Source organism: Acanthopagrus latus, chromosome 12, assembly GCF_904848185.1.
Source record: "Acanthopagrus latus isolate v.2019 chromosome 12, fAcaLat1.1, whole genome shotgun sequence".
NCBI lineage: Eukaryota > Metazoa > Chordata > Actinopteri > Spariformes > Sparidae > Acanthopagrus > Acanthopagrus latus.
Window position 1 is genome coordinate 2,819,030 of NC_051050.1, and position 17,480 is coordinate 2,836,509.

The following is a 17,480-nucleotide window of genomic DNA, read 5'->3' on the forward strand; positions in this document are numbered from 1 at the left end:
TTCGCTATCAATAATAATTAATGATCATCAGGGCTAATTATTAGTAGTCAGTGCTGCCCTCCTGTGACCAGAGAGCAGAACTGTGGAGTGAAAGAGATCATTCACAACCATTACATTAGAGCCTGTATTCTGTTACCTGATTCAATAAAAATCACTGATCAACAAAAGAATTTCAACATATGGTAAGAACTTTCTTTCACAGAATCACGCTTGACTATCTTACATCTCTAGGGTGTTCAATCTGAGACAGGACCCTCTAATAAGGACCAATTAATATCCTCCCCCTCTGGTCAGCCTAGCCCATAAGGAACCATGTTCAGATTGGAATTCCACTAATTTTTCACACAACAATCAGTCGACCTATCTCAGGGAACGCTATACAGCCTTAGCCTACATTTAACAAAATAAACAATAAAAATACAGTAATAGTACACACAATAGGGGGGGACATCACTCGATTTAAACACCCCCGTACAAGATGGGACCTAGAAACCGGGTAATAATGCAGGTTTTATCTCAAAAGCTCTAGCAGTTTACTTTATAATGTCATTTAGCGGTGCATACAGTATTCATAAGAAAATGGGCAATTCATGAATGTTTTACAGGCTATCCTATCGGTAAGCTCCTGCAGTCTCACGTTCATCTATTTTCATCTCTGTAACAGATTATAATTGGTCCTCCACTGACAGGTTTCTATCAAGAATTGGCAAGAAGTGGCAGCGTTCAAACAAACACAACACTGCATCAGTAGTAAATGTTGGCTCCGGGGAGGGAGTGGGGCGAAGGCTCCTCCACTTGGTTGACTGTTCACTCCCCCATCCCCAGTACCCTCCAACAGCTCCACTAATAGCACCCTCCTAACCGCTAGCTGCAGAGACACCATGCAAATATATACAAAGCAGCTTGTGTTTTGGATTCGTTCGGTGTTCCTAGCAATTTCGTGAAGATGCGCGTGTCCCCAAAACTGTGAAAAGCTTTGAGAGAGGACATCTGAGAGGAAAATAAACGACGACCGATCGGATCCAACTGTTAACCTCGCTAGGTAAGTCGACTATGCTACTCAGCTAGTTAGCTAACATTAGCAGCTAGCGCTGCTGCATACTCGGTGTGCCCAAGCGCCTCTATTGCGTCTATAGCCGCTTTGTCTTAAAATGACAGATAGTACAGTGACTTGTATTGTGACTTCTTAAGTCGCCTGGCAGATAACGTACTCTCCTGTGTTAACAGGAACGCCCTAGCCAACATCAAAGTCTGACAGCCTCTGACAACGTTTGTCGCAGCTGGTGTCTTGTTACTTCGAGCGTGCTAGCTGGCTAGCTTGTTAGCTGTGTCTCATAGCTAGAAGCTATCGCTGCTATGTTATCATTCAGCTGGTGTTACAGCTGACGAACCTCGGTCTGCATTTAGGGAACTGGGGTGACAAACACATGCTGGTAATCGTTTTACTGTGATGTGGGCAGGGATATTTAACGTTACAGAAATAGCAATGCGAGTAGACGCTTGGCCAACTAATTATGCAGCTACTCGCATTGCAATCTGTGTTAAACCACAGAGCAGTGGTTAACTTACCTTGACCCGTAATAAGGACATGCGAAACCCAGTGGATCTGTGGTTGCAATTATAGATGTCTTTCTTTTAAACTGAGATGCTGACTTGATACAAAATTAAGTTATATTTATGTAAATGATGAGGGTGTTGTGGTGAATTCGTTATCTATCTAGTTAACTCGATCAATGCTTTTATTCAATAGATTGCTTTACAAACATTTCATGCTGTTCTTAACTCTTTTGTAGTAGCAGTATAATAGTGGCTTAAACCACTTATAAAAGTAGCATTGTCAAGTAAAGCTCTAGCCAAGTCTCACACATGCCCTGCGTTCACTATAAACAAGCACTCTCTTACGTGGTAGATGACAACAAATGATTTGCTTTAAGGTTAGCTGACAAGCTGAGTCTCACTGCCTGGTGCACCCTCTGCCAAATGCAAGTAAAGATAATCTGATTATATGTTATGTACATATTATGAACACACAGATCCGACCAAACATGTTCACAGTATTTCAAAGCAGCTTGTAATGTCATGTGTTCATATCATTATGCAATAAAAACCTTTGAGTGTATTTACAACATGAGAGGTTTAAGAGCATGAATTTTAATGTGCAGATCCTGATGAGAATTTCTCTCTTTTGACATTTTTATTGACGAGATTATTTAAAGAAATGTCTCATTACTAATAACGATCTGTTATTTGTAACCAGATATCTGGTGTTCAATGGTGAAGCTTCAATTTTAAACATGAGGCATAGCTTTAAGAGCCTGGTTTAATGGAATCACATCTGCAACTTCCTGGGATCAGTTTTGTTGTTTAACATAACTTGAGACACACTAATGTTTAGTCAGTCGGGACAGTCAGTCATGGCTCTGAACAGAGGACTATGGTAGTCAAGGAAATACCACGCAGGAGGCCTCTGTTGTCCAGGCAGCTTCTCAAGTGTTTCGTGCCCTGTGTAAATTCCAAAGCTCGTATTAATATGCTGCTGTGTTACAGCACAAGGCTGGATAGATATTTGATTCTTACATGTCTGATTTAATCATGCCCCAGACAGTTCACATTCATTTAACCACATTAGGGCTGGATATGTTCAATAAGTAATATTGCAATTATTTTTGACAGATATTGTGATTGCGATATAATCCATGAATTGTATGCATGATTACATTTAAAATCACAATTGTCACTGTAAAAAAAACATTGTGATTGTGATCTGTAAAATCACAATGATGTGGCATTCCTCCTGGTCTCACTACACTGAATTTCAGTGAAGGCCAACAAAGTCATTTAATCCTCAGACTTGAAAAGCTGGAACAACAGCAAAGTTGATCTGTCTCTACGGGTGTGGAAGTATGTGCAAATGTAATACTCAGCGTAAAGGTGTTGATGTTGCATGTGGTGGAATTAAACTGAAAAGTTGCCATTGATTTCAATTTTTTTAGTGAACAGACAAATAACCATAGACTGTGAGATGAGGGAAGTAGATGCGCAAAAATGCTAACTGATTTCTGGGTTTTAGGAACACAAACTACACTACATTTCAATATGGATTTGTATCTCACAGTGTAAAATTATTAGGGATAACAGATTGTGCATCCCCTTGTGGACAAATGGATAATGACCTCACTGCATCCGTTCGGATGTTAATACAAGCAACATCACAAGTTGCGATGAGTAATATAGTTTATTTTTAAGACATTGCTACTCTGACCTCAATAACGTTTCATCAGCTTCATCACCCACAAAAGCAGGTGGAGTGTTAATCTCAGTACCAGGCAGAGAAACTGTCTCGCACACCTTAATGTCTCATGGTGCTTTCTGCTGCAGAACTCTACAAAGATGCCTGAGGTTCGAGAGCTTTCTGAAGCTTTGCCTGAAATGCCCATGGACCCAATCACTGGAGTCGGCGTTGTAGCCTCCAGGAACAGGGCGCCCACTGGATATGATGTGGTAAGTCACTGAACACAACAAATAAACACCTAATTTACCGAACTACCATGCAAAAGTAGTTAGCAGCTTTGATGATATAGCCTTAAAAAATGTCAATACTGCCATCATGCCTCCATTAAAACAAAAAGCCCATTTTGATGTCTTTTAATACTATTGAATTAGAAAAAATCAAGAGTCAAAGTGCCAAGAAAGTGGACCGTGCTTGGGCACGGTACTGAGTGCTAGTCTAACTCACTAGTCAAACAAACTGGACTTTGGGGGGGGGGGGGGTTCTGCTTGGACATGGTACAGATTGTCTTTGCCATGACCTGATGATTTGACTGAAACCACATGCAGCAGCTGCTGTCAAACTGTACAGTAAAGCCTTCATCTCTGATCACTACTTAAGGAATAATGAACTGTGGTGTGCTGACACTGGATTCACTTATACTCACCTTATATTGTGAACATCATCTTTACAGCTGCAGTGAATGTCTTTCAATTGTTATCATTGTTATCATCATTATTATTATTATCATTATCGCCATTATTATTACTATTGTCATGTAACAGTGACATTTATCGAGCCTGTTAAAGAAACCAGATGTCCTCTTATTATTTGTCTTTGGAAGGTTGAGAACAAAGATCAGAGACCGGTTAGCAGTAATTGGTTGTAATTGTTGTCTGAAGCCCCTTTCAGACTGACTGAGGCAGGAATCCTGCGTCACTATTCTGCCTCACTGTCTCTGTGAAAGTTACAGAGGCAGAATGATCTGCCAGTGGAAGTAGTAACAGAGCAGCAAGAGAGACAAATTGACGTCTGTGTGAAAGGGTAAGCTGGCAGCGCTGGACAGGACTGTGTTGGTCTGATGATGTTCACAGTCTGACAACTAAACAGATCCTTCACTCATTAGATAAAAGAGAAGCATCTGACACTTCAATCCACAAAGCAAGGTTACAGGACCAAACAACAGTAATGTGGTAACTGGCGTGGTAGAAAATGAATACAGAATTTATTTGCGGAAATGTGTCTGTCATCCCGTCTGTTCTACCGAGTTTTGTCACATCTCTGCCCGGAATCACTGGCTGTCCCTGATGATTATGTGATGTGATTTCGAAAAGAAACAAACTCACCATGCCTTCCACTATTGTGTTGTTGTAGTTACTGTCTATGGCAACTGGTATAGCAAAAAAATATCACCAAATTTAATGAGCACACGGCACTGCAACTGTCAGTCTTCAGTGAACTTCCCAACCAGCAAACAGCATCCCTCTCCAAGGGTGAGAGCCAGACAGGGTCCTCTATTTACTGATGGCAATCATGTGATGTAATTCAGAGCAAAAAATTCTATTTGTCACTTTCCACAAAGCATTATGGGCCGGATCTCAATCAACACATTTTAACAGCATCCATATGATAAGAAACAGTCAGCGGATACATTTTTAGATTTACAGGTGGAAAAACAGAGATCTCAAAGTTACGACGTGTACTGCCACATGTCTTTTGGTTCCACTGCTTAAAGGCAGTGTAGCAACAAGCCTTTGTTTGTGACGTTATTGCTGAATCTCTGTCTGAAAAGGGTCTGAGATTGATGACGCCTCCTCCCTTGATTTATCTATGTCCAGGTCTCTACAACAACAGACGGCCTTGATGCTGACCTGTGGAAAGATGGCCTGTTCAAATCCAAGGTGACCCGTTACCTATGCTTCACCAGGGTCTTCTCAAAAGAAAATGTAAGTAAATTCACCTCACCAATTAGCTCTACCGCTTACAATCTCATCTCATACATTTAGCATTTATATGAACAGCTTGGTGAACATTTTGGAGGATTTACCCCCTGCTTACCCCCATTTTCTCTTCTATTTCCCCCCCAAATTGCTCTCCTTCCCGTTATGTGTCCCCCTCTCTCCTCTTTCCTTGGTCCCTTTCTCAAAAGAGCCATTTGGGCAATGTTCTTGTGGACATGAAGCTGATTGATATAAAGGACACTCTGCCTGTTGGTTTCATTCCAATCCAAGAGACTGTTGACACTCGTAAGTAATCAAGTCAAATAGACTGGCACTGATGGCATCATTGTGTGGTAAATGTGTCTTAAAGCAATTAAATCTTAATTCATATCACCAAAGATGTCTGGCTATAATAATGATAACTATCACATTATTCTGCAGAGAATCAATCTCTCTCTCTCTCTCTCTCTCTCTCTCTCTCTCTCTCTCTCTCTCTCTCTCTCTCTCTCTCTCTCTCTCTCTCTCTCTCTCTCTCTCTCTCTCTCTCTCTCTCTCTCTCTCTCTCTCTCTCTCTCTCTCTCTCTCTCTCTCTCTCTCTCTCTCTCTCTCTGTCTGGCATTAACGTATAGTTAGTGATCAGACTCTTTACAGTGGAGTGACTCTTAGTCTGTCTGTTTCACTTGTGTCCCACAGAGGAGCAGGCCTTCAGGAAGAGGCGACTCTGCATCAAGTTTATTCCTCGGGACTCCACAGAGGCAGCTATTTGTGACATCCGCATCCTGGGACGCTCCAAACAGGCTCCTCCCCAGTACACTTTTATAGGGTGAGCAGCTTGGGACCATATGATGGAACATTAGTTTACTCTTCTCAGCTGCAGTTTCAACTGAAGTATTAGACTTTTTCAGGCAGTTTCTGTCCGAAGGGTGCTGGATAGAAAAACACACTATAACCTTTTGACACACAGAGACTCCGTATAATCAACGTAGCAAAGTCTTGCCTTTTCTCTGCTTTTGTTTGTTCACTCTGAAATTTGTTCACTCACCCCCCAGTTATTGGTTTTTGCTCTAAATCACATCCCATAATCACTGCCATTCAACTGCAGGAGCCACCTGGCTTAGCTGCTGGGAACATACACTGTTTTTGGGCAGAAATGTGACAATGAGTCAGTAGGACAGACAAGGATGAGAAACACTTTTTCTAACCATTGTCTCACTCCCCCTAGCCCTGTTAAAATTATAACACTATGCTGTTTATACAAACTCAACACTTCCTGTATCTGTTGAGGCAATGTGACATGTGATTTTGGGCTATGTAAATGAAATTGGACATGCTTTATGTTAAACATGTATGTTTTCCACATCATTTTAAAGCACCTTTTTAATATCTTCTCTTTATTTTTAACTTGTTTGACAGAGAGCTCAACAACATGGGAATCTGGTATCGCATGGGGAATGTACCTCGGGCCCAGGACTCCACACACACACCAACTACCAACAACATCCAGAATATGAACTCCTGCTCCAGCTCAGCACCAGTCCCAGCAGCTCCTATGCCCAAGTATGTCTACCCAAATGATATATTGGTGCACGTGTGTGATTACATGTGCCCAACTTATACATACTTTCCTAGCTAGCTCACACGTATCCTGCATTTACGCACATGGACACGAGTCTTTGCTCAGTGCTGAATTATGGAGGAAGAGGAAGTGCACTGTCCTTGGAACATTCTTTTATCAAGAGAGGGGAAACCGATCTATCTTTAGATGAACGTGAAGAAGGAAAAGGTGACACTTTCAGCTAGAAAACAAAGAAAAGCACTGTCTGATTGCATGTTGAAGCCAAAGGGGGAAAGTTGTCTGCAGTGAAGTTGAATTTCTACTATTGTGCCCAAAAGTGCAGTGAAAATGGCAAACAGGAAAACACAGACTAAAATTGGAATCTAATGAATTGGGCTGTCAAGCGATTAAAAAAAAAAGTAACTAATTACATTTAAAAACACTTCAATGAAAATGTATTTTGGTACATGAGTGAATCAATGAACAAAATGGATATTCTAAAGTTTAAAAGGAGGTAAGATTGTACGCTTTAAGTGCTCTGGTGATACAAAAATGCTATGCTGCATGAACTGCACAAAATGGTGCTCCTGCCAACAGTTCCATCTGGGCATTTTTTGAAGCCCCAGTCCTGTGTGTTTTGGTGTTTTTTATGTTCTTTCCTGACAACGTTATATAATATTTGACTAATAACTACATTTTGTGCTCAAATAAAAAAAAGAAATATGAAATCTATTGCTGCAATGGAATGGACCACAGTAGAATCTCTGACTTTTGTATCATCCACCAAGCTTGGCTTCTGGTGTTGCAAGGAGTGACATAGTTAATTTAGGAAAAGGGCCGTTTTTATTGAGTGAGTGGGTCGATAGTCTGTAGCACTTTTTAGATAGAAAAGGCAGCACATTTGCTCCAAGGCAAGGGCGGCAATGTGCCGGCCTGTCTTTCTAAAACCGAGGCGTGATGTTCCTCCTTTTCCAAAAGCCGCCTCTGAGGTAGGCGTAAACACGTGACGTGAAGCTTGAAGTGGGGCTGTGAACAGTGACATAGAACCTGTCATCACTTTTTGGCCTGATAACGATAGCCGATATTAGAGGGGGTGCAATCACTGATAGCCGATATGCGACCGATATAGTGAGTTTTTGAGCTGGAATGAAAACAGGCCTTAGATTGTGCATAGATTTTGCACTGATATGTTTATGCAAAAGTACAGTCACAGTGACAGTAGTACAGACAGATGCTTTCTTAAACCAGTGTCTTTATTCAAGACTTTTAACATTTAACACACTTTTTTTTAAATGACATTTAACATTTGAACTTGTTCAGTCAAGCTGAGAAGAAGTGCAGATTGGCACACAAACAAAAATAAAATAAATAATGTAGCAGAACTTTCAATAATAAATAAAAGTAAATAAACAAATCTAAATAAACAACATGCTGGCACAGTCAGCGATCAAGCTATTTATCAGAGCCTGGCAGTTGAGCTTTTTTAGCTTCAAAACACAACTGAGCAGCTTTCATGGAAATTAATGGGCTACTCCAACACTGCGTCCAATAGTAAGGCATCCTTTAATAGACCCTTCCCTTCCCTTCCTTATTTATGCACCACCACCAGATGTTGATAATTGTGCACTTGTGCAATTGTGTAGCGGAGTGTAGCATGTTCACCTTCGCCTTATATTAAGATAAAAGCACTTCCGAGGTGATAAAAACCAACAGAGTCTACTACAGAGTCAGTTGACCGGGGTGTAAATGCCAAGTGTACTCATTCCCATTGCACACAAAAGACCAATCTTGGCGAGTTTAAGTGGGATTTTTTACCTTTCCCATCCTGGAGATGTTCTTGGTTCACACACAACCTGTAAACACCAGACAACCATTTAATATACACTTAGAAAATAGGACGCTATCCAGCTAATTCTTGTCTCATTTGTGTTGTAATTAAACATATAGACCCACTGAGCTCTCCATTGCTCTAATTGTTCTTCTTTTTGTCCCAAGGCATATTTCTATGACTCTCCCAGCCAGCTTCAGAGGGAAGAACACTACTAGACCAGACTATGAACACCAGAACTCCAACCTGTATGCAATCTCAGGTCAGCAACACACTATGACTGTCCTCTTCTCAACATCCTCTCCACAAAATCCCAAATGTCAAAATCAATGTACTGTCACACATGTTATTGTAATTGTGTGAAAAGTGCAGTTTTAAGATTTCCCATATTAGTTTCAACGTTATCAGAGGCTCAAGAAGATCATACTGGGAAAAACAAGACTCTGCATGGGTGCAAAAGCGTTAGCAAAGCCTGAAAACAGTAGCCTTCCATTTAGTATTTTGGCACTTTTTATACTAACTGCAAAAACTCTGTCATGGTTTACAAAAGTACTCACTGCTGCTGGTATTGTAGATGATACAATTTGATGAGACTTAGTTATTATATTAGAACAGAATAATTCAAATTGTCAAATTGACGAGTATCAGCAGGTTCAGTTCTGTAGCACTGTATCATGAAAATATTAGATAGAAGTACTTTTTCATATCCTGTGCTGATAAACCTGGAACCTTTGGATGTGAGAAGTGCCACAGCAGAGCACAGTGCCATTAGACACTCTGTGTTTACCTTGATCAAATCACCTGCTAAGATAGACGGGTTATGCACGAGACATTGGGAGACTGGGGCTCAGTAACCCTGTTCATCATTACTTCTTTTTCTACTTTCTTTTCAGAAAAATTGGTGTTTTATGTATGATTGTTGTGTAGATACATTAACATGCACACACTGCTGCTGTTGTGATAATATATGACTAATGACAACATAACATGTAGACTAATTTTGACAGAAATATAAATGTTTTGGTTTTATGTATTTCAATAATCACTGCAGTTATTAACTGTCAGCCGTGCCTCTTCACATCACGGCGGTCTGCTCTGTCTTTGATGTTATCAAAGGATTGATTTGTGGCACAATGAAATGAAACAACAGATTATAATTTGAAACATGGGTGTTGTTATGCTGTTGTCAACTCAAACATATCGCATAAATGCCTCTTAATGGGATCCCACTGCTTTTCTTGCTAGGGCCCGCCCCATCCAGTCTGTCATATTCTTAACCTAACCAATCACACTCCTCATGCCTATATCTAACCAGCCCAAATATCAGATTCTACCAATCACAGACAGACAGAGAAGGGCGCATCTTAGCAAGAGAGGCAGTGGAATCCATAATAACATCATGCTGTGTGTCACTGTGGTTCAGATAAAGGGAGACATCTGTAATGTGACTGGCTGAGAGCGTATGTATAACAACACTGATCTTTAAGGACCCTTTTCACAACAGACATTTTGACTTGTCAAAGCAGTAAAAGCACAGGAGTGACCAATAATGTTAACAGAGGCACCGTGTCCCTGAAAGCCATGCCAGTGAGGGAGAATGCACACTACCAGAGCTCTGGACCAAGCTAACCTAAATGAAATGCAGCCATCATTGATGTTATAAATTCCACCTGTGCTTCTCCTTCTATGACAAGTCAATATGTCTGCCATGAAAAGGGTCTTTTCCACTTCAACCAGCCATTTTGAAATTTGTGTTTCTGCACTTACATGAAACAAAATGTAAGTCACACAGCAAGTGTGCAGTACGATTTTCTCAGGTCAATTAAAACAGGCCCTCAAGTGTCTCTTTTTCTGAATAAATGTTTGTTTTTGTCACTTCCTTGCTGCTAGTGTAAAAGACCCACTCATTTTCATTTTAACATTTATTTTAACTTTGTTTTTCAGCAATGGATGGAGTGCCCTTCATGATCTCAGAGAAGTTTGCCTGTGCCTCGTCTGACGTAAGTTGCCTGAGTTACATCTTAAGTCTTTTGGCAGCAGGTTGACTTGATGGTGGGTCACAGGTTTTATCCTCCTATAGGAGAGTTTTCCAGTGTTGTGTTTTAAATACCTTTCCTCCAGCACTTATGTTTAAGATAGTTGGTCTTAAAAAATGAATGTTTAACCTGTAAACTGGTCCGTTTGCTCGACTGGTCAATATTCTGTAAAATATAATGGATTTGAAATATTTTTGGTAATAACATGGAAAAAAAAGAACTGGATAGATAACACCAAAGTTGTCGACATATACTTGTTTCCAACTGGACAATAAAATAACTCACTGCTCTTCATGTGCAGCTGCAGCAGGTGGATCTGATGGGTATAACAATCAAGTCACTGGCTGAGATTGAGAAAGAGGTGAGTAGACAAATGTTATCAAGTTCGAGTAGTAGGATTACTAATTAATTGATAGCTTGTCCATCATTTCTATCAGTTATGATAACATTGTAGCCTTTAAAGTACTTGCTAAAAAAAATGGGAACATGGCAAAAACAGTAACTGTACAAACCTGAGCAGCCAGATGGTCTGACAGGCTGGTAATAAACCATCAGTTTATCCAGATTATCCAAACCTCTTCATTTTGAAGTCTAACTTCAAACAAGCACATATAAAACTTTGATCATGATACTCCATTTATTGTTTGACTTTGTAGTAATAATGTTGAACAAGATTGGAGTGAACAGGACAGTTTTCTGCTCTGGTTTGATTTGAAGAAGGTGGTGGAATTGTGGCTGTTGAAATGAGAAACACTTCCAACTAGGACTAGACTTTAAAAAAAATAAAAAAATACATTTTCTCTCTGTTCAAATTGATCTCCATTCAATCTGATATGGCTTCATAAAGTCCAGGACTAGTGCTGGGCTGTATGACCAAAAATGTATAGCACAGAATTTTCTAAAAATTCTAATGGTTTCACAGTATATGACGGTATTTTTTTTTCATGCATAATCAACTGGTTGAGAGAGGAATTACTAGCCCCTGTTAGATAGAAAAGGCGTCACATTTTCTGCAAGGTAAAGGCTGCACTCTGCCGCCCTGTCTATCTAAATGGGAGGTTTAATATTCCGTCTTTCCCAAAAAGCCTCCGCTGGTGTTGGCATAAACATGTGATGTGACGTGAAGCATGAAGTTAAGTTGGACATGAACAGTGACGAACAACATATGCACCGAAAGAAATGTGGCGACACTTGATAGATTTACTTAATTATAGACCCGTGGCCCATATTCTCACCTCCTCAGTCAAACACACACTGATGTTAAACCCCCACTATTAAAGGAAGCGTGCAGCGGAGCGCCTCGCGTTAGCTGCTTCAAGTCACAGACAGCTAACAGGAAGCAGGTCGAATTTGTCTTTACATTGCACCCCACATGATTTTGGAACTAGAGTAGTGACCATTAGTAGCTTGCCGCTACAACAACAAGCTGACAGCTACAGAGACCAAAGAGATGCTAGCATCTCCCAGATCTCAGCGGCTTTCCAGTTGCTCATCTTGACATCCGCGGATGAAGTCAGGAACTGCCTTGTCTATCCAAGTTATCTTCACCGTAATGTAACACCAGAGCACTGCTGTTTACCCTCCCCATGCCTGTTAAGAAGCGCAACATTGAAAAGGGTTCGGTCTGAAACAGAGTCATGCGGCGCAGCGTAGTGTCCTGAATGTTGTATAATCAAATTCACTGATACGGGGGTATATTAAAAATTCATATCATAATGAAAATATACACCGGTATTTGGTGTGAACCGCTATACCGCCCAGCACTAGTCCAGGGATCCATTTTTGTAATATATGATATTTGGCATTGATATGGGTCTGAAATCAATACCTGCCACGTGCAAAGTGCAGGTAGATTTTCTCTGAAGCCACATCAGTGTTTGTTTCAGAACAGCATTTGTTCAGCCATACTCTGTCCACCCAAATGGGTGTATTTTTATTCATTATAAGATTGGATTTTATTTGTCTGTTTGTTTGGGGGTTTTTTGCAAAGGAACTTTACATAAATAATAACTGAGAGATATAATCTTTCATTTTATTTAACACAAAGGTATGAATTTCATTTTGAATTTGAGTTTCAACATCTGCTTTTGGAGTTAGTTATGCTCCAGTTTATGTGTGCATGCATGGGTCCTGTATAGTTTTTTGTGAAGAATGCACAGTCTCTTGCCAGGTTTGTATTTTTGAGATCCAAAAGGTTGCATGGAAAGTGGTGTATACCAATTTTAGTGCCTATGCACGATATCTACATGAAGACCCTGCTGATGTATTGAATCAGTGTGGCCATTTACTTGAAATGTACCTGTAATTACAGACAGAGTCCACCAGAGGTCAATGTGTTCCTTAATTTGAACTGTGTCATTGTAAAGCAGAGAAGCTTTTTTGGTGATTTGACGAACGTTTGATGAATTTGGTGGTGAATATTTTTCTACCAGATCTTATTACAATTGTAATGTTTGACCCTCCTTCCCTCTGTCAGTATGATTACAGTTTCCGCACAGAACACAGTGCAGCAGCTCGCCTCCCTCCCAGTCCGACGCGGACCTCCCTGAGCTCTGAGGCCTGAGGATCCTCTCCTAACATCTCGCTAACAACACTTTCCCCTATGGACCCCAACAGGAGAGACCTGTACACAACTACTGAGGACCTCCACACAACTAACAGTCCCAAACACATGAACTGAGAAAAGAAAAAAAAACGACAGATTCTGTGGGTCTGACTGAAACCATTTTAACATTGATGAGTGGCTTATGAGAGGGAATTTTCTCTCCAGAGGGAAAATGGAGAGAAATATCACTCATATGATTTAAAAATACATTTATTTTCCCATACAGCCTTGAGTGTTGTTCCCTGTAATACACATAACCACTCCACATCTGAAGGACTTGTTACACACAAGAGAAATGGATGAAAAGGATACTTAATTCTGATGGAGGGCACCTGTTAGGCCTTTTCACTCTGATGTAGAATGAGAGTCTGAGAGCAGCCATCATATTTGCCTTTCTTGTTCATGACAGACCTGCTGCTCTGTCATTGGCCACAATCAAGGCACCAGGAAGGACCATCATCCCACTTCATGTGATGGAAATACAAAAGGAAAACATTGTGTCATGTCATTTTCAAGCATATACCGGTCTTCTTAATAGGAAAGATTATTATTGTTCTCTAGATGTTACTGTAATATACTGGTGCGTCTGTGAGTGCACACTGTGTTGGGAATTTCAGTGCACTGCCTTTTTGTTACAGATGTCCTGTTAACCACTCCTTCACTGTCTGTATGAGCCAGCTACTCTGACTACACATAGAACCACTGTTACTGCTCAGAGGTTGCTGAACCCTGACACAGGTTATTGCTGGACTACGTCTACCACTATTCTTGTGATTTTTATCCACCACTAAATGACTTCTATTTTTTAGGGCTGGGTATCATTTGTCAATATTAGGGATGATAATTGATGATAATGCCACCTGAGTTGGTACTAAAACAATCCTTTTTATGATACCATGAGCCTTGCTTCCACCTAAGTGGTTCCATCATAGTACCCTCTTACTGTACCTTGTGCAAGATCTTTTTTGGTGTTTTCACCACAGACAGTTCTTCTATTCTGCACAAAGTTGTTGGTTGTGGTTGATCGACCATCGGGGGTCATCTATTCTTCTTCTTTTTTAAATTTTTTTTTTCCCTTCAAACTTAACCGAACAGGCCTCCACGGTGGAAACAAGGCTCGACTTGGTCATCCATTTTAGTTTTTGCAACGCACCTGTCAATACATTTGCAGTGTAAGTCAGACTGAACTGCAACCCAACTGCTGTTGGTCACAGTCTCAATCTATTCAAATGAAACCTCAAACAAAAATTTGTTAGCAGGGTTCTATGAATTATATCTAGCTGCAGTTACACTAGTTTCTGCAACTTTGTACAGTCTAAAGTTCAGTGTCCATGTTTAGTATGTGTTACAGACATTGATGTTACAAGCAGAAACCTTCATAAACATAGTAAATGACTGATACATTTATTAGCACTACCCTATAACTACAGCTCCCATTAACATCACTGATCTTAATGGAAATTGTATTCACATAAACAGAAAAAAAAACATTAGAATGATGTCTTTGCCATCCTTATTTTGACACAGAGTTTACCACACAACAGTATCTTAGATGCCAACTTCTGGTACTTCTGGTTGATACCAAAAAAGTATATAGTTTTGATAGCCAGCCTGAGTTTCTTTACATCATCATAGCTATCTCCACTGTTTGCAGTTGCTCTTCTAGGCACAGTGTTTACGAACAGAAGGCGGTCACAGTACAAGTGCCCTGAATTGTTGTCCATTCTTTATCACACATGAGCAAAGACGAAGTTGTTAAGCTGAAGTGCTCTTTTTACTATTTGAGTACATTGGTTGGTGAAAAGCTTTGTACTTGCAGTGTATTTATCCTCTGTAATAATGGTAGGTCTTGAATTCAGCTTGTTTCCCTTAGACTGTTTTCGTAGTTTGATAGCTTTTGTTTACCTTTTTTCATTTTTTACACAATTAATATGTAAAGACCACTATCACTCCAGAACTTACCATTGAGCTAAGCTCTACTGACACTGTTGGGACTTTGATGCCAAAAAGGGCAGGAGGGATCGAAAAGGAAAGGAATGGGCTGGCATGAAGGCAGTTTAGGCAGGCAACTACAAGTTCTATGGTAACATATATTTCAAAAGGTTTGAGAGTTCTGGAACCAGCTCCAACACTGGCTTCTCATTGGTGGAAATTTCCTGTGAAAAAAGTGTCTTGTTAAGAAAAATATCCAGTTACTTTTAAGATGTCAAATTAAAACTTGATGGGATTATGTCTGGACAATTGTGACCTAATGTTGTCATGTAATCCCAAGTATGAATTACAGTACACTTTTCTTTATTGTATCCAGTGGAGCATGACTCAACTGAATTTTGACAGAAATATTTCATATACTGACATTATTCTCAAAAACCCCCAGCAAGCTGTCTCTGTGTAATCATTGTGACTTTTTCTGTGTTCACACAGTATTGTCTTGAAAAACACCAGAGATTTTGGTGAAGAACAATGACCCTGTATTACTTTGCCATTTAAAAAAATGCTTTGTTTTACTTTTTTTTTTTCCCACAAGTGTCTGCAGTTTTTATCAAGTCATAAATGCATGGATTAACTCCTTTTTATTTTGTTTTTGTTTGTCTAATTTATTAGTTATATCAGTATTGTGACCTTCTGTTGTTTTCAGAAATGTAATGTAATTGTCAATTGCACTGCTGACATGTTCTGGTGAGGGTGAAAAGATAAACAGCTCATGTTTCATGTGATGCTCTGTGTATTTGAGTGGAGTGTATCGACCAGCTCTGTGCAAAGCTTACACACGAATCATTTCTCAGCTAGAGTTATAAATTCATGCCAGTTTTGCTGAATCATTTAATATCTAACTAATATGGTATCTGCATTAACAGCAAATAACAATCCTGCTTTGATATGTCTGTTAGTTTGCATGCGTGGTGACATGAGATGTCAGAGGTTTCATTGCTCTTTTTTTTTTTTTCTCTCGAGTTTATCGATCAAGTCACGGATTTTGTTTCATGAATAGAGTTTATTCACTAATGAATGGACAAAGTGGCATCAGTTACATTTTTATTATAAGGAAGTTTTATTAAACTATGATGAACTGAAATTGTTTGGATTTTATTTTGGTAAGGATGATGATGTCAACTTCAAGCCTGATCACTTCTGGACATTTGAGACTGATATATTTGAGCATTTAACAAATCTGTATATTGTCCTATATTTAAAAAAACAATTACTTTAATGCCTCAATGCTGTTATTAGCCATTGCTGGATATTTCTGTCTGATATCACTCCCAACACCTCAGATGCAGTATTTAGTGGCCATACGTTTCCAAATGTGACTGTGTGGGAACCCTTGTAGTGTCAAGTTTTAAACCACCCCTCTAGTGCAATTGTAAAATGAGCAAGAAAAGTCCAAGTTGTGGGATGTTCAGGGGTGTTGGATGGATCACACACTGGTATGAGGGGCCATCAGGGACATTATCCAGAATTACCTCTCACAAACACATGTGACATGCTCTTACACTACTGAAACACTCTCACATAAACAACTGAAAAATTATTCATTCACACACACTACTAAAACGCTCTCATACACATGTGAAATGCTCTTATATACACTACTGAAATGTTATCATACATACAAGTGAGTGAAACGCTCTCATACACACTATTGAAACGTTCTCATACACACTACTAAAACACTCTCACACACACTACCTAAACACGCATACGTAAATGATGTAACTTCCTTTGCTCAAGTCACTTAGGCAATGTTACGTCACTTAGGAGACTGAACGTAGTTATTTTACCCCAAAGTATGATCTTTGCCTAAACCAAACCAAACCAAACTGCAACTTTTTAACAATGTCAATAAAAGACCAAAAGTCGTAATAAGTGGTCTGTTTGTTTGTAAAAGCCAAACCAAACATTGCATATTATGTATTATCTCTAACTTGATCACAGAGCTCTTCACGATGAGAACTGATGCTAGAGGCGTAGGTAGTGTATCATAGTTTAAAGCTAAAGGCCACTGACCAAGCTGCTGTGTTGATTAGTGTTGAAGAAATAGTTTGCTGTGGTGATGTGTTTATTCCAAGAATACTGGTAAACTGGTGAACCGACAGGCACAGAGCTCATCTGAGCCGGTAAGTGGACCCAGAGCACATGAAACTACAGCATTTTATACAGTAAGAATAAAGGAGGCAAAATGGCAGGTTCGAACAACAGGGGGAAAAAAAAAGGACAGGAAAAGGGGGGGCACTTCGGAGAGTCAGC

At 39.8% G+C, this 17,480-nt stretch overlaps 1 protein-coding gene and 1 long non-coding RNA gene across 2 annotated transcripts; one reads left to right on the forward strand and one right to left on the reverse strand.

Annotated features, from left to right (window-relative positions):
* The first annotated feature begins 670 nt into the window (after positions 1-670).
* mvb12ba (multivesicular body subunit 12Ba) lies at positions 671-14,225 on the forward strand. Its single transcript, XM_037117709.1, has 10 exons — positions 671-1,042; positions 3,379-3,501; positions 5,107-5,214; positions 5,418-5,514; positions 5,902-6,031; positions 6,622-6,765; positions 8,759-8,853; positions 10,536-10,591; positions 10,929-10,988; positions 13,104-14,225. Exons 2-10 carry the CDS (start codon positions 3,391-3,393, stop codon positions 13,188-13,190), a joined length of 888 nt encoding a protein of 295 aa, XP_036973604.1. The 5' UTR covers positions 671-1,042; positions 3,379-3,390; the 3' UTR covers positions 13,191-14,225.
* On the reverse strand, positions 13,339-17,070 carry LOC119030274. Its single transcript, XR_005078222.1, has 2 exons — positions 15,195-17,070; positions 13,339-14,385 (listed from the first exon to the last, which is right to left on the reverse strand). It is a non-coding gene; the product is annotated as an uncharacterized LOC119030274 (long non-coding RNA).
* Positions 17,071-17,480: the final 410 nt, after the last annotated feature.

Coding starts and splice junctions, on each gene's coding strand:
- mvb12ba (XM_037117709.1), top strand. CDS start 3,391: ATGCCTGAGGTTCGAGAGCTTTCTGAAGCTTTGCCTGAAATGCCCATG. Junction 5,215..5,417: donor GGGTCTTCTCAAAAGAAAAT/GTAAGTAAATTC, acceptor CTTTCTCAAAAG/AGCCATTTGGGCAATGTTCT. Junction 10,592..10,928: donor TTGCCTGTGCCTCGTCTGAC/GTAAGTTGCCTG, acceptor CTTCATGTGCAG/CTGCAGCAGGTGGATCTGAT.